Here is a 25,917-nt window from a genome sequence, read left to right on the forward strand (position 1 = left end):
CCCAAAATTTCCATTAAAAATTTCCATTAAAAATTCCCTAAAAATCCCCTCAAAACCCCCAAAATTATCTGTAAAAAATTTCCCCAAATTTCCAAAAAAAATTCCCAAAAAAATCCCCCCAAAAAACCCCATAAAATAAAAAAAGACCCCAAAAATTCCCCAAAAATCCCAACATTTCCCTTAAAAAATTCCCCCAAAATCCCGGAAAAAAAATCCCAAAATTTCCCTTTAAAATTTTCCCAAAATTAACAAAATATATCCCAAAAAATTCCCCCCCTGCAAAAAAACATTTAAAATCTCCCAAAGGGGCGTGGCCTCTACTTAAAGGGGCGTGGTCTCTACTTAAAGGGGCGTGGCTTCTATTTAAAGGACCAGCGCGCTTTAAAATTAAAAATTGAATTTTTTAAAGGAATTCAATTTAATTAAAATTTAATTAATGCCTTGCACCACGTGAGCTGCGCTGGCCCCTCCCCCACCCCATGGCCCCTCCCCCCACCCCCAAATCACCCCCCCCCCCCAATTAATTAATAAACAAACGACACCGGAGCCTCCTCGTTGTTGTGGTTTTTATTAACGGCGAAATCATCGTCAATTAATTAATTAAGGAGTTAATGAACCAACAGCGGGGTGGGGGAGGGGCGCGGGGGGGGGTGGGGGAGGGGCGGTCGCAGCTCCGGTTCATGCGGGGGGGAGGGGCCTGGTGAGGGGGGAGGGGCGGGGGGCGGGGTCAGGCCAGCGCCAGCACTGTGGGGGAGGGGAGAGAGAGAGAAACGGGGGTTACCTGGGGGCACACCCAAAATACACCTGGGCACACCCAAAATACACCTGGGCACACCTGGGATACACCCGAGAAAACACCTGGGCACACCTGGCACACTATCATGGGCACCTGGGCGCACCTGGGCACACCCAAAATACACCTGGGCACAACCTGGGGCACACTTCAGGGCAGCACTGGGCACACCTGGGCACACCTGGATGCCCCACCCAAGTCCCTCAGTGTCCCCTCTTTGTCCCCACAGGTGTGCCCAGGTGTCTCCCCAAGTATCTCAGGTGTGTCCCAGGTGTGCCCCAAGCCCTCCCAGGTGTGCCCAGTGGTGTCCCCAGGTGTCCCCTCACCTGTCCCAGGTGTCCCCCCAGGTGTGCCCAGGTGTGTCCAGAGTCCTCCCAGGTGTGCCCAGGTATCCCAGGTGTCCCCCCAGGTGTCCCCAGAGAGTCCCAAATCCCCCCAGGTGTGCCCAGGTGTGCCCAGGTGTGCCCTCACCTGTCCCAGGTGTCCCCAGGTGTCCCCAGGTGTGGCCTTCACCCCCCCCAGGTGTCCCCAGGTGTTCCCAGGTGTGCCCAGTGTCCCAGGTGTCCCCAGGTGTGTCCCAGGTGTCCCCAGGTGTCCCCAGGTGTGCCCAGGTGTCCCCAGGTGTATCCCAGGTGTCCCAGGTGTTTCCCAGGTGTGTCCTCAGCTGTCCCCAGGTGTGTCCCAGGTGTATCCCAGGTGTCCCCAGGTGTCCCCAGGTGTCCCCAGGTGTGTCCCAGGTGTGTCCCCAGGTGGTGTCACCTGTCCCAGGTGTCCCCAGGTGTCCCCAGGTGTGTCCCTCACCTGTCCCAGGTGTCCCCAGGTGTCCCCAGGTGTATCCCAGGTGTGTCCCAGGTGTCCCCAGGTGTCCCCAGGTGTATCCCAGGTGTGTCCCAGGTGTGCCCTCACCTGTCCCAGGTGTCCCCAGGTGTCCCCAGGTGTCCCCAGGTGTCCCCAGGTGTACCCCAGGTGTGTCCCAGGTGTCCCCAGGTGTGCCCAGGTGTGCCCCTCACCTGTCCCAGGTGTGTCCCCAGGTGTCCCCAGGTGTATCCCAGGTGTGTCCCCCATCCCCAGGTGTGTCCCCACCTGTCCCAGGTGTATCCCAGGTGTCCCCAGGTGTGTCCCCCAGGTGTGTCCCCACCTGTCCCAGGTGTGCCCTCACCTGTCCCCAGGTGTGCCCTCACCTGTCCCAGGTGTATCCCAGGTGTGTCCCAGGTGTGCCCTCACCTGTCCCAGGTGTGCCCTCACCTGTCCCCAGGTGTGTACCCCAGGTGTGTCCCCAGGTGTGCCCTCACCTGTCCCAGGTGTCCCCTCACCTGTCCCAGGTGTCCCCAGGTGTCCCCAGGTGTCCCCAGGTGTGCCCTCACCTGTCCCAGGTGTATCCCAGGTGTCCCCAGGTGTATCCCAGGTGTACCCCAGGTGTGCCCTCACCTGTCAGCGCCTCCTGAGCGAAATATTTGACGTCGACGTCCTGGTCCTGCGTCAGCTTCTCCAGCACCGGCTTCACCTCCGTCTGCAGCGTCCTGGCCAGGTGAGATATGGACAGGTGAGACACAGGTGAGATGGGACAGGTGAGATACAGGTGAGATATGGACAGGTGAGATGGGACAGGTGAGATGGGACAGGTGAGATGGGACAGGTGAGATATGGACAGGTGAGATATGGACAGGTGAGATGGGACAGGTGAGATATGGACAGGTGAGATATGGACAGGTGAGATGGGACAGGTGAGATATGGACAGGTGTGGGACCTAAACCAGTATAACCAATATAACCCAGTATTCCCAGTATAAATCAGTTTTCCCAATATAAACCAGTATAAACCATTATAACCCATTAAAACCCAATTAAACCAGTGTAAATCCCCATTCCCAATATAAACCAGTATAGACCAGCATAAACCAGTATAGACCAGCATAAACCAGTATAAACCAGTATAACCCATTATAACCCACTGTAAGCACTCCAAACCAGTACAAACCAGTATAAATCCCCATTCCCAATATAAACCAGTATAAACCAGTACAAACCATTATAACCCATTAAAACCCAATTAAACTAGTGTAAATCCCCATTCCCAGTATAAACCAGTACAAACCAGTACAAACCATTATAACCCATTAAAACCCAATAAAACCAGTATAACCCAGTGCTCCCAGTATAAACCACTACAAACCAGTATAAACCAGTATAAACCAGTATAAACCAATATAACCCAGTGCTCCCAGTATAAACCAGTATAAACCAGTATAAACCAGTACCCGCTGTCGAGGATGGGCCCGATGCGCTGCAGCGACACCAGTACAACCAATACAAACCAGTATAAACCATTATAACCCATTATAACCCACTGTAACCACTCCAAACCAGTATAAACCAGTATAAACCAGTATAACCCAGTGCTCCCAGTATAAACCAGTATAGACCAGTATAAACCAGTACCCGCTGTCCAGGATGGGCCCGATGTGCTGCAGGGACACCAGTACAAACCAGTATAAACCAGTACAAACCATTATAACCCATTAAAACCCAATAAAACCACTATAACCCAGTGCTCCCAGTATAAACCAGTATAGACCAGTATAAACCAGTACCCGCTGTCCAGGATGGGCCCGATGCGCTGCAGCCACACCAGTACAACCAATACAAACCAGTATAAACCATTATAACCCATTATAACCCACTATAACCACTCCAAACCAGTATAAACCAGTATAACCCAGTGCTCCCAGTATAACCCAGTGCTCCCAGTATAAACCAGTATAGACCAGTATAAACCAGTACCCGCTGTCGAGGATGGGCCCGATGCGCTGCAGGGACACCAGTACAACCAATACAAACCAGTACAAACCATTATAACCCATTAAAACCCAATAAAACCAGTACAAATCCCCACTCCCAGTATAAACCAGTATAGACCAGTGTAAACCAGTATAAACCAGTACCCGCTGTCGAGGATGGGCCCGATGCGCTGCAGGGATTTGGCCACGTTGAAGCGCACGTTGGCCACGGCGTCGGCGGCCATGCGGAGCACGGTGGGCAGCATCTGCGTGGTGGTCACCTCCTGGCCACACACCTCGGACAGCACCTGGACAGGTGAGACACAGGTGAGATGGGACATGGACAGGTGAGATGGGATCTACACCATGGGCAGCATCTGCGTGGTGGTCACCTCCTGGCCACACACCTCGGACAGCACCTGGGCAGGTGAGACATGGACAGGTGAGACACAGGTGAGATGGGACATGGACAGGTGTGATGGGACAGGTGTGATGGGACAGGTGTGGTATGTGAGATATGGACAGGTGAGATGGGATCTACACCATGGGCAGCATCTGCGTGGTGGTCACCTCCTGGCCACACACCTCGGACAGCACCTGGGGACAGGTGAGACACAGGTGAGATGGGACAGGTGAGATATGGGACAGGTGAGATATGGACAGGTGAGATATGGACAGGTGTGATGGGACAGGTGAGATATGGGACAGGTGAGATATGGACAGGTGAGATATGGACAGGTGTGATGGGATCTACACCATGGGCAGCATCTGCGTGGTGGTCACCTCCTGGCCACACACCTCGGACAGCACCTGGACAGGTGAGATATGGACAGGTGAGATATGGACAGGTGAGATATGGACAGGTGAGATATGGACAGGTGAGATATGGACAGGTGAGATATGGACAGGTGAGATATGGACAGGTGAGATATGGACAGGTGAGATAAAGACAGGTGAGATATGGGACATGGGACAGGTGAGATGGGACAGGTGAGATATGGACAGGTGAGATACAGGTGAGACATGGGACAGGTAACACGTACAGGTGAGATATGGACAGGTGAGATATGGACGGGTGAGATATGGACAGGTGAGATATGGACAGGTGAGAATGGACAAGGATTGACGACCACCATTGCTCATGGCCAGGTGTGTTCCTGTCCCTCTCAGGTGTGCCCAGGTGTGCCATGGTTATACCCAGGTGTGCCCAGGTGTGTTCCTGTCCCTCTCAGGTGTATCCCAGCTGTACCCAGGTGTGCCCAGGTTATACCCAAGTGTACCCAGGTGTACCCAGGTGTGCCATGGCTATACCCAGGTGTGCCATGGTTATACCCAGGTTATACCCAAGTGTACCCAGGTGTACCCAGGTGTGCCCAGGTGTGCCCAGGTGTGTTCCTGTTCCTCTCAGGTGTACCCAGGTGTATCCCAGCTGTACCCAGGTGTACTGTGGGTGCCCCCAGGTGTACCCAGGAGTACTCAGGTGTGCCATGGTTATACCCAAGTGTACCCGCGTGTACCCAGGTGTGCCCAGGTGTGCCATGGTTATACCCAGGTGTATCCCACATGTACCCAGGTGTACCATGGTTATATGCAGGTGTATCCCACGTGTGCCCAGGTGTGTTCCTGTCCCTCTCAGGTGTATCCCAGGTGTGCCCAGGTGCCCCCAGGTGTGCCCAGGTGTACCATGGTTATACCCAGGTGTGCCATAGCTATACCCAGGTGTATCCCATGTGTACCCAGGTGTACCCAGGTGCCCCCAGGTGCCCCCAGGTGTACCCAGGTGTACTGTGGGTGCCCGCAGGTGTGCCCAGGTGTATCCCACGTGTACCCAGGTGCCCCCAGGTGTGCCCAGGTGTGTTGTGGATGTACCCAGGTGTATCCCACGTGTACCCAGGTGTGCCCAGGTGTGCCCAGGTGTGGTTTTATCCCTCTCAGGTGTACCCACGTGTACCCAGCTGTACCCAGGTGTGCCCAGGTGTGCCCAGGTGTGCCCCCCGGTACCCACGTTGATGCAGAAGAGCGTGGTCATGCGGTGCAGGTAGTTGGGGTCGGCAGCCATGGCCAGCACCTTGGGCACGATGGTGCCCTGTGCCCAGGTGTGCCCAGGTGTGTTCCTGTCCCTCTCAGGTGTATCCCAGCTGTACCCAGGTGTGCCCAGGTGTGCCATGGTTATACCCAGGTGTATCCCACGTGTACCCAGGTGTGCCCAGGTGTGTTCCTGTCCCTCTCAGGTGTATCCCAGGTGCCCCCAGGTGCCCCCAGGTGAGCCCAGCTGTACCCAGGTGTACCAGGGATGTACCCAGGTGTGCCCAGGTGTGTTCCTGTCCCTCTCAGGTGTATCCCAGCTGTACCCAGGTGTGCCCAGGTGTGGTTTTATCCCTCTCAGGTGTACCCAGGTGTATCCCAGCTGTACCCAGGTGTACTGTGGGTGCCCGCAGGTGTGCCCAGGTGTGTTCCTGTTCCTCTCAGGTGTATCCCAGGTGTGCCCAGGTGTACCATGGTTATACCCAGGTGTACCATGGTTATACCCAGGTGCCCCCAGGTGTGCCCAGGTGTGTTGTGGATGTACCCAGGTGCCCCCAGGTGTGCCCCCAGGTGTGCCCAGGTGTGCCCCCGGTACCCACGTTGATGCAGAAGAGCGTGGTCATGCGGTGCAGGTAGTTGGGGTCGGCGGCCATGGCCAGCACCTTGGGCACGATGGTGCCCTGGGCCCAGGTGTGTTCCTGTCCCTCTCAGGTGTATCCCAGCTGTACCCAGGTGTGCCCAGGTGTGCCATGGTTATACCCAAGTGTACCCAAGTGTACCCAGGTGTGCCCAGGTGTGTTCCTGTCCCTCTCAGGTGTACCCCAGGTGCCCCCAGGCATGCCCAGGTGTACCCAGGTGTACCCAGGTGTACCACGGTTATACCCAGGTGTGCCCAGGTGTGTTCCTGTCCCTCTCAGGTGTGCCCAGCTGTACCCAGGTGTGCCCAGGTGTGGTTCTATCCCTCTCAGGTATACCCAGGTGTACCCAGCTGTACCCAGGTGTACTGTGGGTGCCCCCAGGTGTGCCCAGGTGTGTTCCTGTTCCTCTCAGGTGTATCCCAGGTGTGCCCAGGTGTACCACGGTTATACCCAGGTGTACCATGATTATACCCAGGTGTACCCAGGTGTGCCCAGGTGTGTTGTGGATGTACCCAGGTGCCCCCAGGTGTGCCCCCAGGTGTGCCCAGGTGCCCCCCGGTACCCACGTTGATGCAGAAGAGCGTGGTCATGCGGTGCAGGTAGTTGGGGTCGGCAGCCATGGCCAGCACCTTGGGCACGATGGTGCCCTGGCCCAGGTGTACCCAGGTGTGTTGTCCCCAGGTGTGCCCTGTACCCTTCCAGGTTATCCCAGGTCCGTGTACCCAGTGTGCACCAGGTGTGTTTCCTCTCAGGTGTAATACCCAGCTGTACCCAGGTGTGTACCCATGGTTATACCCAGGTGTACCCAGTGTCCCAGCTGTTACCCAGGTGTATCCCAGGTTGCCCAGGTGTGTGTCTTATACCTCAGGTGTTACACCAGGTGTGAATACCATGGTTATACCCAGGTGTGCCCAGCTGTCCCCCAGGTGTGCCATGGTTTATACCCAGTGTACCCAGGTGTAGCCCAGGTGCCCCCAGGTGTGCCCAGGTGTGACCCGTGTTACCCACGTTGACCCAGAGAGTGCGTGTGCCATGGTGTGGTTATTTGAGGTGTCCCAGGCTATGCCAGCACTCAGGGTACCTGTGGTGCCCAGTGTGCCCAGTGTGTCCCAGGTGTCCCAGTGTCCCAGGTGCTAGTGTGTTTATGTCCCCCAGGTTCCCACGTGTACCCAGGTGTATACCAGGTTATGTGGCTGACCCCTACCAGGTGTGCCATGGTTATACCAGTGTATGCCACGTGTACCCAGGTGAGTGCCCCCGGTGTGCCAGTTGGCTATCCCACTCAGGTAACCCAGGTGACCCTGCCAGGTGTACTGTGGGTGCCCCCAGGTGTGCCCAGGTGTGCCCCCGGTACCCACGTTGATGCAGAAGAGCGTGGTCATGCGGTGCAGGTAGTTGGGGTCGGCGGCCATGGCCAGCACCTTGGGCACGATGGTTGGAGTGCCCTGTGCCCACCCGTGTCCACAGGTGCCCTCCCAGTGTCAGTGCCCCACCAGGTAGGGAATGACGGGCCCAGAGTGTGCCCCCGGTACCCACGTTGATGCAGAAGAGCGTGGTCATGCGGTGCAGGTAGTTGGGGTCGGCGGCCATGGCCAGCACCTTGGGCACGATGGTGCCCTGGGCCCAGGTGTGCCCAAAGCGCTCCACCAGCTTGCGCAGGTTACTGGTGGCGGCCTCGCGGATGGCGTACACTGCCGGGAAACCAGTACAGACCAGTATAAACCAGTTAGAACCAGTACAAACCAGTAAAACCAGATAAACCAGTTAAGACCAGTAAAACCACTTGAAATTAAACCCAGCATATAAGCCACTATGGACCAGTAAAACCACAGTAAAACCAGTATAAACCAGTAAGGACCAGTTTGGACCAGTATAAACCATTTGGAACCAGTATAAACCAGTCAGACCAGTTTGAGACCAGTATGGACACTAGTATAAACCACATTGGAACCAGTATAAACCAGTACAGACCAGTTAGGACCAGTAAAACCAGTATATACCAGTAGAAACAGTAGGACCAGTATAAACCAGTATAAACTAGCATAAACCAGTTAGGACCAGTACGGACCAGTATAAACACTTTGAACCAGTATAAACCATTAAACCAGTATGGAACCAGATAGGACCAGTATAAACCATTTGAACCAGTATAAACCAGTATAGGACCAGTATGGACCAATATAACCAGTATAAACCAGTTAGGACCAGTATAAACCAGTATAAACTAGTACAAACCAGTATAAACCAGTTAGAACCAGTATAAACCAGTTAGGACCAGTATAAACCACTTTGAACCAGTATAAACCAATTAGAACCAGTATACACCAGTATATACCAGTATATACCAGTATAAACCAGTACTGACCAGTATATATATCGTATAACCAGTTTGGACAGTTTGGACCAGTTAAACCAGTATAAACCATACCAGTATAAACCAGTTGGAACCAATATGGACCAGTATAAATCATATAAACCAGTACAAACCAGTTTGAAACCAGTTTCCAATCCCTAACCAGTTTGTACCAGTTTTAAACCTAGTTTGGTCCACAATGACCAGTATACCCATTTGACCAGTCCCTACCATTTAGGTCCCAGTTTTCCCAGTCTCCAGTTTGTCCAGTTTCCAGTTGTACCAATATAACCCAGTTTGGACCCAGTTATAACCAGTTTGGCTCCAGACCGTATAAACCCGGATACAAATCAGTATAAAACCCAGTTTGATAAACAAGTACAGACCAGTATAAACCAGTAGGGACCAATAAAACCAATAATAGACCAGTATGAACCAGTAAGGACCAATATAAACCAGTATAAACCCAATATACACCAAAATAGAACCAGATGCTACATTTGCTACGGACCAGTTAAACCATATTAAACCAGTACAACCAGTTAAAATCCAGTAGAAACCATACACACCATATAAACCAGTTGATCACTAGCCCCCCAAATCCTCCCAGTCCATCCCAGTATCCCAGTTTCTCCCAGTTTCCCAGTCCCCTCCAGTCATTCCCAGTCTGTCCCAGTCGTCCCAGTACCTCCCATTGCATCCCATCCCTCCAGTGCCCCCAAGTACTCCTCCCAGTTTTCCCAGTTATCCCAGTTCCTCCCAGTCCCTCCCAGTTTGTCCCAGTCCCCTCCCAGTTTTCCCAGTTTGTCCCATCCCATCCATCCCTCCCAGTTTGTCCCAGTCCATCCCAGTTTGTACAAGCCCTCCATTGTCCCAGCACCGCTACCAGTTTTGTCCCAGTCCAGTCCCAGTTCCCATCCCAGTACACGTCCCAGCTTTGTCCCAGTCCACTCCCAGTTTGTCCCAGTTCTCCCAGTCCCAGCCCAGTATTGTGGCCACGGCCCCAGCCCCCTCCCAGTTATATCCCAGTTTCGTCCCCAGTACAGTGAATCCCACCAGCCCAGGCCATCCAGATCCAGTATTCAGTTCTCTCAAGACTCCACCACTGGCGGAGAGCAGGACCGATGAAGGACCAGGACACACAGCCCCCAGTATATCCAGTTAATCCAGTATAACTCCAGTATAACCAGTACAAACCAGTATAAACTAACTTACATTACTACAAACCACTTTAAACCAATGGAAACCAATACAAACCAGTATAAACCAGTATACACCAACCTACGTCACTACAGACTAACGTAATCCAATGTAAACCAGTATAAACCAGTATGGACCAGTATAAACCAGTATAAACCAGTATAAGCCAGTATAACCCAGTATAAACCAAGCTATATTGCTACAAACCAATTTAAACCAATGTAAACCAGTACACACCAGTATAAACCAGTACACAGCAGTATAAACCAGTATGGATCAGTAGGAACAAAACCCCCCCAGTTCCTCCCAGTCTATCCCAGTCTATCCCAGTCCATCCCAGTCCATCCAGTCTGTTCCAGTTTATCCCAGTCTGTCCCAGTCCCCTCCCAGTCTATCCCAGTCCCTCCCAGTCCATCCCAGTCTATCCCAGTCCATCCCAGTGCCCCCATATGAGCCCATAACTCCATTCCAGCACCACATACAAGTCTCTAACTCCCTCCCAGTATATCCCAGTATATCCCAGTATATCCCAGTGCCCCATACAGGGCTGGAACTCCCTCCCAGTCCCTCCCAGTTTATCCCAGTCCATCCCAGTCCCCCCCAGTATATCCCAGTCCCTCCCAGTCTCACCAGCTGGCCGGCCAGCAGCGGCATGTACTCGATGATGGCCAGCTGGACACACCAGAGCCCCCTCCCAGTATATCCCAGTACATCCCAGTGCCCCATACAGGGCTGGAACTCCCTCCCAGTCCCTCCCAGTCCATCCCAGTCCCTCCCAGTCCATCCCAGTCTGTCCCAGTCCATCCCAGTCCCCTCCCAGTCCATCCCAGTGCCCCCATACGAGCCCATAACTCCATTCCAGTGCCCCATACGAATCTGCAACTCCTCCCAGTCCATCCCAGTTTGTTCCCAGTCCATCCCAGTCCCCTCCCAGTCCATCCCAGTCCATCCCAGTCCATCCCAGTCTCACCAGCTGGCCGGCCAGCAGCGGCATTACTCGATGATGGCCAGCCAGACACACCAGAGCCCCCTCCCAGTATATCCCAGTATATCCCAGTCCCTCCCAGTCCATCCCAGTCTGTCCCAGTCCATCCCAGTCTGTCCCAGTCCATCCCAGTGCCCCCATACAAGCCCATAACTCCATTCCAGTGCCCCCATACAAATCTGTAACTCCCTCCCAGTCCATCCCAGTATATCCCAGTTTGTTCCCAGTCCCCTCCCAGTCCATCCCAGTCCATCCCAGTCCCCTCCCAGTCCATCCCAGTCCCTCCCAGTCCATCCCAGTCCATCCCAGTCCATCCCAGTGCCCCCATACCAGCCCATAACTCCATTCCAGTGCCCCCATACCAATCTGTAACTCCCTCCCAGTATATCCCAGTATATCCCAGTGCCCCATACACGGCTCCAGCCCTCTCCCAGTCCATCCCAGTCCCTCCCAGTCCCTCCCAGTCTCACCAGCTGGCCGGCCAGCAGCGGCATGTACTCGATGATGGCCAGCCGGACACACCAGAGCCCCCTCCCAGTATATCCCAGTATATCCCAGTATATCCCAGTGCCCCATACACGGCTCCAGCCCTCTCCCAGTCCCTCCCAGTCCATCCCAGTCCCTCCCAGTCCATCCCAGTTTATCCCAGTCTGTCCAGTCATCCCAGTCATCCCAGTCTGTCCCAGTCCATCCCAGTGCCCCCATACGAGCCCAGAGCTCCCATTCCAGCACCGCATACAAATCTCTAACTCCTCCCCAGTCCATCCCAGTACATCCCAGTCCATCCCAGTTTATGCCAGTCCCCTCACAACCCTCCCCAGTATATCCCAGTATACCCCAGTGCCCTCCCAGTCCATCCCAGTGCCCCCATACAAGCCCATAACTCCATTCCAGTGCCCCCATACCAATCTGTAACTCCCTCCCAGTCTATCCCAGTCCATCCCAGTCCATCCCAGTCTGTCCCAGTCCCCTCCCAGTATATCCCAGTCCCTCCTAGTGCCCTCCCAGTCCATCCCAGTCTGTCCCAGTATATCCCAGTCCATCCCAGTGCCCCCATACAAGCCCATAACTCCATTCCAGTGCCCCCATACCAATCTGTAACTCCCTCCCAGTCCATCCCAGTATATCCCAGTTTGTTCCCAGTGCCCTCCCAGTCCATCCCAGTCCATCCCAGTCCATCCCAGTGCCCCCATACAAGCCCAGAACTCCATTCCGGTGCCCCATACATGGCTCCAGTTCCATCCCAGTGCCTCCCAGTATATCCCAGTGCCCCATACATGGCTGGAACTACCTCCCAGTATATCCCAGTCCATCCCAGTATATCCCAGTCCATCCCAGTCTCACCAGCTGGCCGGCCAGCAGCGGCATGTACTCGATGATGGCCAGCCGCACACACCAGAGCCCCCTCCCAGTATATCCCAGTATATCCCAGTGCCCCATACACGGCTCCAGCCCTCTCCCAGTCCATCCCAGTATATCCCAGTCCATCCCAGTCCCTCCCAGTCTCACCAGCTGGCCGGCCAGCAGCGGCATGTACTCGATGATGGCCAGCCGCACCCTCCACTTGGCGTCCTCGGCCAGCTCGACGATGGCCGGCAGCAGCGACTGCGACAGCTGCCGGATGCCGATCACCTCGTTCACGCAGTCCAGGTTGGAGATGATGTTCAGCCGCACCTCGGGGCACTGGGACACACTGGGAGTTACTGGGAGGGACTGGGAGGGACTGGGACACGCTGGGAGTTACTGGGAGGGACTGGGAGCAACTGGGAGGAAGCTGCAGTTCACAAAGTCGCCACCAGGGGGAGCTGCGAAAACACTGGAAGTGCATTGGGAGAACAAGGAGGAGACTGGGGGGAACTGGGAGGGACTGGGATGTACTGGGAGGGCACTGGGATGAACTGGGAGGGGATTGGGAGGGCACTGGGATGGACTGGGAGGGACTGGGAGTTACTGGGAGGAAGCTGCAGTTCACAAAGTCGCCACCAGAGGGAGCTGCGAAAACACTGGGAGTGCATTGGGGGGGATTGGGATGAACTGGGAGGGACTGGGATGTACTGGGAGTGGACTGGGAGGGAACTGGGAGGGACTGGGATGGACTGGGAGGGCACTGGGAGGGACTGGGAGGGACTGGGAGGGACTGGGAGGAAGCTGCAGTTCACAAAGTCGCCACCAGGGGGAGCTGCGAAAACACTGGGAGTGCATTGGGGAGGATTGGGATGAACTGGGAGGGCACTGGGAGGGGACTGGGATGGACTGGGAGGGACTGGGATGGAACTGGGATGGACTGGGAGGGGACTGGGATATACTGGAGGGATGGAGATGGGAGGGGACTGGGAGAGGGAGGGATTACTGGAAGGGACTGGGAGGGACTGGGAGGGACTGGGACGGACTGGGAGGAAGCTGCAGTTCACAAAGTCGCCACCAGGGGGAGCTGCGAAAACGCTGAAAGTGCATTGTGTGCCCAGGTGTGTGCCCAGGTGTGTGCCCAGGTAACTCCATTCATTTCTATGTGTTTCTATGGGTACCCAGGTGTGCCCAGGTGTGCCCAGGTGCCTCACCTCGTCCTTGAGCTGTGCCAGGAACAGGGGCAGCAGGTGTGTGCCCATGTAACCCCATTTGTTCCCATGTGTTTCCATGTGTTTGTATCTGTGCCCAGGTGTGCCCAGGTGTGCCCAGGTGTGTGCCCAGGTGTGTTCCATCTCACCTCGTCCTTGAGCTGTGCCAGGAACAGGGGCAGCAGGTGTGTGCCCATGTAACCCCATTTGTTCCCATTCATTTCTATGTGTTTCTATGGGTACCCAGGTGTGCCCAGGTGTGCCCAGGTGTGCCCAGGTGTGCCCAGGTGTGCCCAGGTGCCTCACCTCGTCCTTGAGCTGTGCCAGGAACAGGGGCAGCAGGTGTGTGCCCATGTAACTCCATTCATTTCTATGTGTTTCTATGTGTTTCTATGGGTGCCCAGGTGTGCCCAGGTGTGCCCAGGTGTGTGCCCAGGTGCCTCACCTCGTCCTTGAGCTGTGCCAGGAACAGGGGCAGCAGGTGTTCCACCGTGTTGTCCTTGCCCAGGATGGGCGACAGCCCCATGATCACCGAGGCCAGCGCCGACTTCACGTGCTGGTTGGCATCCGACACCAGCTCCTGCACAGGTGGGCACAGGTGGGCACAGGTGAGCTCACCTGGCCTCAGGGGAGAGGCTGAAAGTGGCTCAAAGGCCACCTGTGCCCATAAGGCGTGCCCACAAGGTGTGCCCAGGTGCACTGTGGGTGTGCCCAGGTGCATTGTGGGTGCCCCCAGGTGTGCCCAGGTGCATTGTGGGTGGCCCAGTGTGCCCAGGTGCATTGCGGGTGTGCCCAGGTGCACTTGTGGTGTGCCCCAGGTGCCCAGGTGGTCCCCAGGTATATCCCAGATGCCCCCAGGTGTGCCCAGGTGTTTGGCGCCCCCAGGTGTACCCAGGTGTTGTTATCAATTGTGCCCAGGTGTATTTTGGGTGTCCCAGGTGTGCCCAGGTGCCCAAGTGGTGTGCCCAGGTGTGTTATAATTGTGGTCCCCAGGTGTATTTTGGGTGTCCCAGGTTGTGCAGGTGCCCCCAAGTGTGCCCAGGTGTGCTATATTGTGCCCAGTGTACTTTGGGTGCCCCCAGGTGTGCCCAGGTATATCCCAGGTGTGCCCAGGTGCACTGTGGGTGTGCCCAGGTGTATTTTGGGTGCCCCCAGGTGTGCCTAGGTGTTGTAAATTGTGCCCAGGTGCATTGTGGGTGCCCCCAGGTGTGCCCAGGTGCACTGTGGGTGTGCCCAGGTGCATTGTGGGTGCCCCCAGGTGTGCCCAGGTGCATTGCGGGTGTGCCCAGGTGCAGCCGGGTGCCCCCAGGTGTGCCCAGTGGTGCCCCCAGGTGTACCCAGGTGTGTTATAATTGTGCCCAGGTGTATTTTGGGTGTCCCCAGGTGCACCCAGGTATATCCAGGTGTGGCCAGGTGCAGTGGGTGTGCCCAGGTGTGCCCAGGTGCATTGTGGGGTGCCCCAGGCACTGTGTGCCCAGGTGCCCCCCAGGTGTGTTATATCGTCCCAGTGCTTTGTGGTGTGCCAAGGTGTGCCCAGGTGCACTTTTGGGGCCCCCAGGTGCCCCCAGGTGTGCCCAGGTGCATTGTGGGTGTGCCCAGGTGTATTTTGGGTGCCCCCAGGTGTCCCCCAGGTGTGCCCAGGTGCACTGTGGGTGCCCCCAGGTGCCCCCAGGTGTGCCCAGGTGCACTGTGGGTGCCCCCAGGTTTGCCGGTGATCCCAGATGCCCCAGGCGTGCCAGGTATTTGGGTGCCCCCAGTGTGCCCAGTGTGTATATTGTGCCAGGTGTGCCCAGGTGCGCCTCACCTTGATGCAGGGCAGGATCTGGCCCATGATCACGGCCTCGCGGCAGTCGGGGGACAGGTTCTCACAGAACTCTGCAGACACCAGGAGAAAACACCAAATTTGGGGTGAAAACCACCGAAATGGGGCTGCTGGCACCAAGGGCAGCCTTGGGGTCCTTCCGGGGACCTCGGGGGGGGCGTGGCCGCTGACCTTTGACCTTGTGGGAGGCGGCGGCGCGCACCTCGGCCTCGCAGTCCTTCATCAGGCTCTGGAAGGCGCCCACCAGGTCCGTCTTGGTGATCTCGGGGCCCACGGCGCGCTGGAGCTGCGGGGGAGGGGCACGGGCGTGGCACGGTGCTCCACGGTGTCCCAGGTGTGCCAAGTGGTCCCCAGGTTGTGCCCAAGGTGGCCCAGTGTGCCCAGTGTGCCCAGGTAATCCCAAGTGGGTCCATGTTGCCCAGGTGTGCCCAGGTGGGTCACAGGTGTGCCCATGTGTGCCCAGGTGGGTCACAGGTGCGTCCATGCATGTCACAGGTGTGCCCCAGGTGTGCCCATGTGTGCCCAGGTGTGCCCAGGTGTGCCCAGGTTTGTCCCAAGTGGGTCCAGGTGTGTCACAGGTGTGCCCAGGTGTGCCCATGTGTGCCACAGGTATGTCCCAAGGTGTGCACAGGTGTGCCCAGGTATGTCCACAAGTGGATCCAAGTGTGCCCCAGGTGTGCCCAGGTGTGCCCAGGTGCATCCAGGTATGTCCCAAGTGTGCCCCAGGTGTGCCCAGGTGTCCAGATGTGGCACAGGTGGGTCACAGTGTGCGTCCCGTGTGTGCCCCAGGTGTGTCCAGGTGTGCACAGGTGTGCACAGGTATGTCCCAAGTGTGCCCAGGTGTGCACAGGTGTGCACAGGTAGTCCAAGTGGTCCAGGTGTGCCCAGGTGTGCCCAGTGTGCCCAGGTGTGCCCAGGTGGGTCCCAGGTGTGCCCCCAGGTATGCCCAAGTGTTGACCCAGTGTGCCCAGTGTGCCCAGGTGCATCCAGGTATGTCTCAAGTGGGTCCAGGTGTGCCCAGGTGTGCCAGGTGGGTCACAGGTGTGTCACAGGTGTGCCCAGTGTGTGCCCCAGGTGTGCCCATGGTGTGTGTCCCAAGTGGTCCCAGGTGTGACCCAGGTGTGTCACAGGTGTGCCCCAGGTTCCCCAGGTGTGCCCAGGTGTGCCCAGGTATTCCCAAGTGGGTCCCAGGTTGTGCCAGTTGTGCCCAGGTATGTCCCAAGTGGGTCCAATGTGTGCCCAGGTGTGCCCCAGGTGGGTCCAGGTGTGACCCAGGTGTGCCCCAGGTGCATCCAGGTATATCCCAAGTGGGTCCAGGTGTGCCCAGGTGTGCCCAGGTATGTCCCAAGTGGGTCCAGGTGTGCCCAGGTGCATCCAGGTATGTCCCAAGTGGGTCCAAGTGTGCCCCAGGTGTGTCACAGGTGTGCCCAGGTGCGACCCAAGTGGGTCCAGGTGAACCCAGGTGTGCCCAGGTATGCCCAGGTGTCCCCAGGTGTGCCCAAATTCCCAATTTTCCCTCCCAAAACCCCCAAATTTCCATCGATTTTCACCCAATTTTCACCATTTATCCCCATTTCTGTGTGCCCCCCAGGTGCACCCCCCAGGTGTGTGCCCCCAGGTGTGCCCAGGTGTGCCCAAATTCCCAATTTTCCCTCCCAAAACCCTCAAATTTCCATCGATTTTCACCCAATTTTCACCGTTTATCCCCATTTTTGCGTGCCCGGGTGTGCCCCCAGGTGTGCCCAGGTGTGCCCAGGTGTGTGTGTGCCCCCCAGGTGTGTGTGTGCCCCCCAGGTGTGCCCAAATTCCCAATTTTCCCTCCCAAAACCCCCAAATTTCCATCGATTTTCACCCAATTTTCACCGTTTATCCCCATTTTTGCGTGCCCGGGTGTGCCCCCAGGTGTGCCCCCAGGTGTGCCCAGGTGTGTGCCCCCTCACCTCGGTGAACTTGTCGGCCACCATGTAGCGCACGCGCCACGATTTGTCCTCGGCCGCCTGGCGCAGCGTGGGCATCACCAGCCCCTCGAGCTCCTCCTGCGGCAGCAGCTGCGCGATGCTCACGCACGCCTCGACCGCCAGCAGCCGCACCGAGTCCTGCACAGGTGGGCACAGGTGGGCACAGGTGGGCACAGGTGGGCACAGGTGGGCACAGGTGAGCCCCAAACATCCCCCAGGTAACCCTGAGATAACCCTGAGATAACCCCATAGTGATCCCCCAATGCACGGCTCCATTGCCAGCAGCCACACCGAGTCCTGCACAGGTGGGCACAGGTGGGCACAGGTGGGCACAGGTGAGACCTGAGTGTACCCATATAACCCCCAGGTAACCCAGAGATAACCCCGAGATAACCCAGAGATAACCCACAGATAAACCCCCAATGCACGCCTCGACCGCCAGCAGCCGCACCGAGTCCTGCAGGTGGGCACAGGTGGGCACAGGTGGGCACAGGTGGGCACAGGTAACCCCAAATGAGTCACAGGTAACCCAGAGGTAACCCACAGATAACCCACAGATAAACCCCCAATGCACGGCTCCACCGCCAGCAGCCACACCGAGTCCTGCAGGTGGGCACAGGTGGGCACAGGTGGGCACAGGTGACACCTGAGTGTACCCATATAACCCCCAGGTAACCCTGAGATAACCCACAGATAACCCAGAGATAACCCACAGATAAACCCCCAATGCACGGCTCCATGGCCAGCAGCCGCACCGAGTCCTGCAGGTGGGCACAGGTGGGCACAGGTAACCCCAAATGAGTCACAGGTAACCCTGAGATAACCCCCAGATAACCCAGAGATAACCCACAGATAAACCCCCAATGCACGGCTCCATTGCCAGCAGCCACACCGAGTCCTGCAGGTGGGCACAGGTGGGCACAGGTGGGCACAGGTGGGCACAGGTAACCCCAAATGAGTCACAGGTAACCCTGAGATAACCCACAGATAACCCACAGATAAACCCCCAATGCACGGCTCCACTGCCAGCAGCCACACCGAGTCCTGCACAGGTGGGCACAGGTGGGCACAGGTGGGCACAGGTGTGCCCAGGTGCCCCCAGGTGTGCCCAGGTGTGCCCAGGTGTGCCCAGGTGTGCCGTACCTGCTCGTCCGAGGCCAGGTTGGAGAACATGGGGATGATCCAGGTGTGCCCAAACCCCCCCCAGGTGTGCCCAGGTGCCCCCAGGTGCCCCCAGGTGTGCCCAGGTGTGCCCAGGTGTGCCCAGGTGCCCCCAGGTGTGCCCAGGTGCCCCCAGGTGTGCCCAGGTGTGCCCAGGTGTGCCGTACCTGCTCGTCCGAGGCCAGGTTGGAGAACATGGGGATGATCTGTGTGTGCCCAAACCCCCCCCAGGTGTGCCCAGGTGCCCCCAGGTGTGCCCAGGTGTGCCCAGGTGCCCCCAGGTGCCCCCAGGTGTGCCCAGGTGTGCCCAGGTGTGCCCAGGTGTGCCCAGGTGTGCCCAGGTGTGCCGTACCTGCTCGTCCGAGGCCAGGTTGGAGAACATGGGGATGATCTCGCTCTTGACGTGCTCCAGCTCCAGCACCTTGGCGAACTCGCCCAGCTTGGAGGCGGCCGCGCGCCGCACCATGGGCGTGTCGTCCGAGCACAGGTTCCGGAAGTACCTGCGGGCACACCTGGGTTACCTGGGCACACCTGGGGGGCACCTGGGTACACCTGGGGACACCTAAGGGGCACCTGGGTACACCTATGGGGCACCTAAGGGTCTATGGCTATGGGCACCATGGGCGTGTCGTCCGAGCACAGGTTCCGGAAGTACCTGTGGGCACACCTGGGTTACCTGGGCACACCTGGGGGCACCTGGGTACACCTGGGGGCACCTGGGTACACCTGGGTATGGCCTGGGTACACCTGGGTACACCTAAGGGGCACCTGAGTATGGCTGGGTATGGCCCTGATACACCTAAGGGCATCCGGAAGTACCTGCGGGCACACCTGAGTTACCTGGGCACACCTGGGGGGCACCTGGGTACACCTAAGGGGCACCTGGGCACACCTGGGTACACCTGGGTACACCTGGGGGCACCTGGGGGCACCTGAGTATACCTAAGGGGCACCTGGGTACAGCTGAGTATGGCCCTGATACACCTAAGGGCATCTGGAAGTACCTGCGGGCACACCTGAGTTACCTGGGCACACCTGGGTACACCTAAGGGGCACCTGGGTACACCTATGGGTCACCTAAGGGTCTATGGCTATGGGCACCATGGGTGTGTCGTCCCAGCACAGGTTCCGGAAGTACCTGCGGGCACACCTGAGTTACCTGGGCACACCTGGGTACACCTGGGGGCACCTGGGTACACCTAAGGGGCACCTGGGTACACCTACGGGGCACCTAAGGGTCTATGGCTATGGGCACCATGGGCGTGGCGTCCGAGCACAGGTTCCGGAAGTACCTGCGGGCACACCTGGGTTACCTGGGCACACCTGGGGGCACCTAAGGGGCACCTGAGTATGGCTGGGTATGGCCCTGATACACCTAAGGGCATCTGGAAGTACCTGCAGGCACACCTGAGTTACCTGGGCACACCTGGGGGCACCTAAGGGGCACCTGAGTATAGCTGGGTATGGCCCTGATACACCTAAGGGCATCCGGAAGTACCTGTGGGCACACCTGAGTATACCTAAGGGGCACCTGGGCACACCTGGGTACACCTAAGGGGCACCTGGGCACACCTGGGTATATCTGGGCACACCTGGCTATGGCCCAGGTGCATCTGTGGATCACCTAAGGGTCACCTATGGGCATCTGGAAGTACCTGCGGGCACACCTGGGCGCACCTGGGATGGGTTGGTGACCCTGTGGTCACCCCAACGACCCCGTGGTCACCTCAATGACCCCATGGACACCCCAATGACCCCATACCCATCTCACTGACTCCATGGTCACCCCACTGCCCCCATGGTCACCCCACTGACCCCACAGTCACCCCCCCGACCCCGCGGTCACCCAATAAACCCATGGTCACCTTACTGACCCCAAGGATGGACTGGACACCCCAATGACCCCAAGGATGGACTGGACACCTCAATGACCCCATGGTCACCCCACTGACCCCGCAGTCACCCCATTGACCCCATAGTCACCCCAATAACCCCATGGTCACCCCAATGACCACAAGGACAGACTGGTCACCCCAGTAACCCCATAGTCACCCCACCAACCCCAAGGATGGACTGGTCACCCCACTGACCCCCTGGTCACCCCACTGACCCCATGGTCACCCCACTGACCCCATGGTCACCCCACTGCCCCCACGGTCACCCCCCTGACCCCACGGTCACCCCACTGACCCCACGGTCACCCCACTGACCCCATGGTCACCCCACTGACCCCATGGTCACCCCACTGACCCCATGGTCACCCCAATGACCCCGTGGTCATTCCACTGCCCCTGTGGCCACCCCAATGACCCCAAGGATGGACTGGACACCTCAATGACCCCATGGTCACCCCACTGACCCCAAGGATGGACTGGTCACCCCACCGACCCCGCGGTCACCCCGCCCCCCCCATGGTCACCCCAATGACCCCATGGTCACCCCAATGACCCCATACCCATCTCACTGACCCCATGGTCACCCCACTGACCCCATGGTCACCCCACTGACCCCATGGTCACCCCACTGACCCTGTGGTCACCCCACTGCCCCCATGGTCACCCCACTGACCCCATGGTCACCCCAATGACCCCATGGTCACCCCAATGACCCCAAGGATGGACTGGTCACCCCGCCGCCCCCCGGCAGTCACTCACTGGCGCAGCTCGGCCTTGACCGGGCTGGACACGCGCGGGTAGCAGACGCTGAAGAGGCCGCAGGCCGAGGTGCGCGACGTGAACCAGTCGCCTCCGGCCAGGCGCTTGACCAGCGGCACAAAGTGACCCTCGAGGTCCGGCGGCGAGTGCTCGTGGGACACGGCCCGCAGCGACTCCACCGCCTTGTCCCGCACCACCGTCTCCTCCACCGTGGCCAGGCTCTCCAGCGGCGGCTGCGCAAGGACACCGGGTGGACAATGAGTGGACAAGGTGGGCGTTGGGGAGGGAAATTGAGGTGGGGTGGACGCTGGGTGGTCAGAGGAAGGTGGGGTGGGAAGGTGGGCACAGGGTGGGCAGGTGGGCATGGGATGGACAGAGGAACATGGGGTGGACAGATGGGCACAGGGTGGGCAGGTGGACACAGGATGGTCAGGTGGATACAGGGTGGGCAGGTGGACACAGGATGGTCAGATGGACACACAATGGACAAAGGGACATGGGATGGAAAGGTGGGCACAGGGTGGGCAGGTGGACATGGGATGGACAGAGGAACATGGGGTGGTCAGATGGACACAGGGTGGTCAGATGGACACACAATGGACAAAGGGACATGGGATGGAAAGGTGGACACAGGGTGGTCAGATGGACAAAGGGTGGGCAGGTGGACATGGGATGGACAGAGGAACATGGGATGGGCAGATGGACACAGGATGGTCAGGTGGACACAGCATAATTAGATGGACACGGTGGACAGAGGGGTGTGGGATGGACAGAGGGATGTAGGATGGACAGATGGACACAGGGTGGGCAGGTGGACATGGATGGACAGAGGAACATGGGGTGGTCAGATGGACACAGGGTGGGCAGGTGGACATGGGATGGTCAGAGGAACATGGGGTGGACAGATGGACATGGGGCCGTGAGATGGACATGGGGTGGTCAGATGGACACAGGGTGGTCAGGTGGACATGGGATGGTCAGAGGAACATGGGGTGGGCAGGTGGACACAGGGTGATCAGATGGACACAGGATGGTCAGAGGGACGCAGGATGGACAGAGGAACATGGGATGGGCAGGTGGGCACAGGGTGATCAGATGGACACAGGATGGTCAGATGGACACAGGATGGACAAAGGAAGGTGGGATGGGAAGGTGGGCACAGGGTGGGCAGGTGGACACGGGGTGGGCAGGTGGACATGGGATGGACAGATGGACACAGGGTGGGCAGGTGGACACAGGATGGTCAGATGGACACAGAATGGTCAGATGGACAAAGGGTAGGCAGATGGGCACAGGGTGGTCAGATGGACACAGGGTGGTCAGAGGAACATGGGGTGGAGAGATGGACACAGGGTGGTCAGATGGACACAGGGTGGGCAGGTGGGCATGGGATGGACAGAGGAACATGGGGTGGACAGATGGACATGGGGCCGTGAGATGGACACAGGGTGGGCAGGTGGACACAGGGTGGTCAGATGGACACAGGATGGACAAAGGGACATGGGGTGGACAGATGGACACAGGGTGGGCAGGTGGACATGGGATGGTCAGATGGACACAGGATGGACAGAAGAACATGGGATGGACAGATGGACATGGGGCCGTAGGACAGACATGGGGTGGTCAGGTGGACACAGGATGGTCAGATGGACATGGGATGGTCAGGTGGACATGGGGTGGTCAGATGGACACAGGGTGGTCAGATGGACACGGGATGGTCAGATGGACACAGGATGGTCAGGTGGACATGGGATAGACAGAGGAACATGGGGTGGACAGCTGGACACAGGATGGTCAGATGGACACAGGGTGGGCAGGTGGACATGGGATGGACAGCGGAACATGGGATGGGCAGGTGGACACAGGGTGGTCAGATGGACACAGGATGGACAAAGGGACATGGGGTGGACAGATGGACACAGGGTGGGCAGGTGGACATGGGATGGTCAGGTGGACATGGGATGGTCAGAAGAACATGGGGTGGTCAGATGGACACACAATGGACAAAGGGACATGGGATGGAAAGGTGGACACAGGGTGGTCAGATGGACACAGGGTGGTCAGGTGGACATGGGATGGACAGAGGAACATGGGGTGGACAGATGGACACAGGATGGTCAGATGGACACAGGGTGGGCAGGTGGACACAGGATGGACACAGGAACATAGCATGGACAGTTGGACACAGGATGGTCAGATGGACACGGGATGGTCAGGTGGACACAGGATGGTCAGATGGACACAGCATAATCAGATGGACACAGGGTGGACAGAGGGGTGAGGGATGGACAGAGGGATGTAGGATGGACAGATGGACACAGGGTGGTCAGATGGACATAGGATGGACAGACGGACACGGGGTGGACAGATGGACACAGGATGGACAGACGGACACCAGACAGGCAGACAGACAGGGGACAGACACAGGATGGGGGTTCCAACCCCCAGGTATATTTTTACCCCCCCCAATTATATTTTTACCCCCCCAATGTGTATTTTTACCCCCCCAGTTATATTTTTACCCCCCCAATGTGTATTTTTCCCCCCCCAATGTGTATTTTTACCCCCCCAATGTGTATTTTTACCCCCCCAATGTGTATTTTTACCCCCCCAGGTGTATTTTTACCCCCCCAATGTGTATTTTTACCCCCCCAATTATATTTTTACCCCCCCCAGTTATATTTTTACCCCCCCAATGTGTATTTTTACCCCCCCAGTTATATTTTTACCCCCCCAATGAGTATTTTTACCCCCCCAGGTGTATTTTTACCCCCCCAGTTATATTTTTACCCTCCCAATGTGTATTTTTACCCTCCCAATTATATTTTTACCCCACTCAGTTGCATTTTTACCCCCCCAATGTGCATTTTTACCCCCCCAGGTGTGTTTTTACCCCCTCCTACCAGCAGGCAGTGCACGAACTCGGGTCCCCCCACGAGGGCGGTGAAGGTGCCCAACTGCTCGGCCAGCGCCAGCAGCACCTCGTCCTCATCGTAGATGGTGTCTGTGACAACACACCTGTCACTCACCTGTGTCCCCTGACACCTGTCAATCATCCCCCAGGCCCCGCCCTCCTCGAAAAAACCCCGCCCAAAATCCGAAATCCGGGCGATTTTTGGCAAATTTTGGGGAATTTTGGGACCTCCCAGCCCCCATGTGGACTCTGAGGAGCCCTCCCTCACAAATGTTGGGAATTTCTCCTTAAATCTGGGGAATTTTCCCTCAATTTTGGGAGTTTCCCCTCAAATTTTAGGAATTTCCCTTCTAATTTTGGGAGTTTCCCCTTGATTTTGGGAGTTTCCCCTTTAAGTTTTGGGGCCTTCCCCTAAAATTTTAGGAATTTCCCCTCAAATTTTGGGAGTTTCCCCTCAAATTTTCGGAAATTCCCCTCAGATTTTGGGAGTTTCCCCTCAAGTTTTGGGAGTTTCCCCTCAAGTTTTGGGAGTTTCCCCTCAAATTTTAGGAATTTCCCTTCTATTTTTGGCAGTTTCCCTTTATACTTTGGGAGTTTTCCCTCAAATTTTGGGAGTTTCCCCTAACGTTTTGGGAGTTTTTCCTTAAATTTTAGGAAATTCCCCTCAAATTTTGGGAGTTTCCCCTGAATTTTGGGAGCTTCCCCTCAAGTTTTGGGAGTTTCTCCGCAAATTTTGGGAGTTTCTCCTTAAATTATAGGAAATTCCCCTGAAATTTTGGGAGTTTCCCCTGAAATTTTGGGAGTTTCCCCTCAAGTTTTAGGAATTTCCCCTCAGTTTTGGGAGTTTCTCCTCAAGTTTTGGGCCCTTCCCCTCAAATTCCGGTACCGGTGAGGAAAGGGAGGAGCTCGCTGCGGGTTCGCTCCACGCCCAGCGCCAGCGCGATGGTTGAGAGCTTCTTGATGCTGTTGAGGCGCAGCTGGGAAGGGAAAATGGGGGAAATTCAGGAAAATTTGGGGAAAATCGGGGGTAAAAAAGGGCGGGAATCGCCCCCTCATGAGGATACCCCGCCCACAACGCAAGTTGGCCAATCAGGAGCGGCGTCTCACGGCTCTGCAGCGGCGCCGCGGCAGAGAGGAGGCCCACGATTAGTTCCGCTAAGCCCCGCCCACGAAAGCGGCAGCCAATGGAGAGCGGCGCTGCCGCGGCCTCGCGCTGCCATTGGCTGCGGCCAGGAGGGAGCACCGCTGCCCCGCCGGTAGGGGGCGCTGCGGCGGGCGGGGCAGATGCCCCCCACCCCCTCAGCGCGCTGCGGACCAATCAGAACGCCCCTTACAACCCGAAACCGCCCCTCCAGCCAATCAGAACGCGCCTTTCACCGCAACCCCCCAACCGCCCCACACATGTAACGCCGCCGCCCATTCGCCGACGCCTGAGGGGACCAGGCCGCCTCAGCCAATCAGCAAGGCCGTCTCATGGCAGCCATCAGCAGCGGGGCCGCGGACCAGCGGGGCGATGGCGACCGGGCCCCGGTGGCCACGGAAGGGGCCCCGAAACCCCGGAAAGGCCCCGGGGGTATTGCGGCGGGGCCCCGGCAGCGGTACCTGCACGTCCTCGTTGCGGAGCTCGTCGATGAGCACCGCGATGGGGTAAAGCGAATCGTCGCCGTCCGCCGCCGCCATCTTCGCCGCCGCCGCCGCCCCGGCTCTGAGGGGCCGCACGGGGCCGCCCGCTCCGCTCCTGCAGGGCTTCCGCGGCGCTGATTGGTCGGTGCTGCCGCAGCGCCCGCCCGCCGCGTCTTCCGATTGGTTCAGAGCGCTGTCTGTCAGGTGAAGGCCCGCCCATGCGGACGGCACGGTTAATGGCGCTCTGATTGGGCGACGCGATTGATTGACAGCGCGGGGGGCGGGGCGAGGCGTTGCTGGGCAACGCGGAGGCGCCGGGGACGAACTGGGACAAACTGGGACAAACTGGGACGGACTGGGAGCCGCTGGATCATACTGGGACAGACCGGAATCCCCTGGGATGGGACTGGGACTCGCTGGGTTGTACTGGGACAAACTGGGACCCACCAGGGCCTGAAC

At 57.7% G+C, this 25,917-nt stretch overlaps 1 protein-coding gene and 1 long non-coding RNA gene across 2 annotated transcripts; one reads left to right on the forward strand and one right to left on the reverse strand.

Annotated features, from left to right (window-relative positions):
* Positions 1-551: 551 nt before the first annotated feature.
* Positions 552-25,594, reverse strand: LOC135461003 (serine/threonine-protein phosphatase 2A 65 kDa regulatory subunit A alpha isoform-like). Its single transcript, XM_064737985.1, has 15 exons — positions 25,438-25,594; positions 24,722-24,812; positions 23,825-23,925; positions 20,922-21,154; positions 18,620-18,767; positions 17,089-17,244; positions 15,320-15,434; positions 15,131-15,201; positions 13,772-13,906; positions 12,116-12,454; positions 10,417-10,458; positions 7,770-7,964; positions 3,736-3,878; positions 2,222-2,313; positions 552-744 (listed from the first exon to the last, which is right to left on the reverse strand). Exons 1-15 carry the CDS (start codon positions 25,513-25,515, stop codon positions 728-730), a joined length of 1,956 nt encoding a protein of 651 aa, XP_064594055.1. The 5' UTR covers positions 25,516-25,594; the 3' UTR covers positions 552-727.
* LOC135461009 (uncharacterized) lies at positions 4,257-4,597 on the forward strand. The gene is made up of 3 exons (XR_010443318.1): positions 4,257-4,293; positions 4,389-4,508; positions 4,547-4,597. It is a non-coding gene; the product is annotated as an uncharacterized LOC135461009 (long non-coding RNA).
* Positions 25,595-25,917: the final 323 nt, after the last annotated feature.

The sequence above is a fragment of the Zonotrichia leucophrys genome, unplaced genomic scaffold (assembly GCF_028769735.1).
Source record: "Zonotrichia leucophrys gambelii isolate GWCS_2022_RI unplaced genomic scaffold, RI_Zleu_2.0 Scaffold_149_112214, whole genome shotgun sequence".
Taxonomy (NCBI): domain Eukaryota; kingdom Metazoa; phylum Chordata; class Aves; order Passeriformes; family Passerellidae; genus Zonotrichia; species Zonotrichia leucophrys.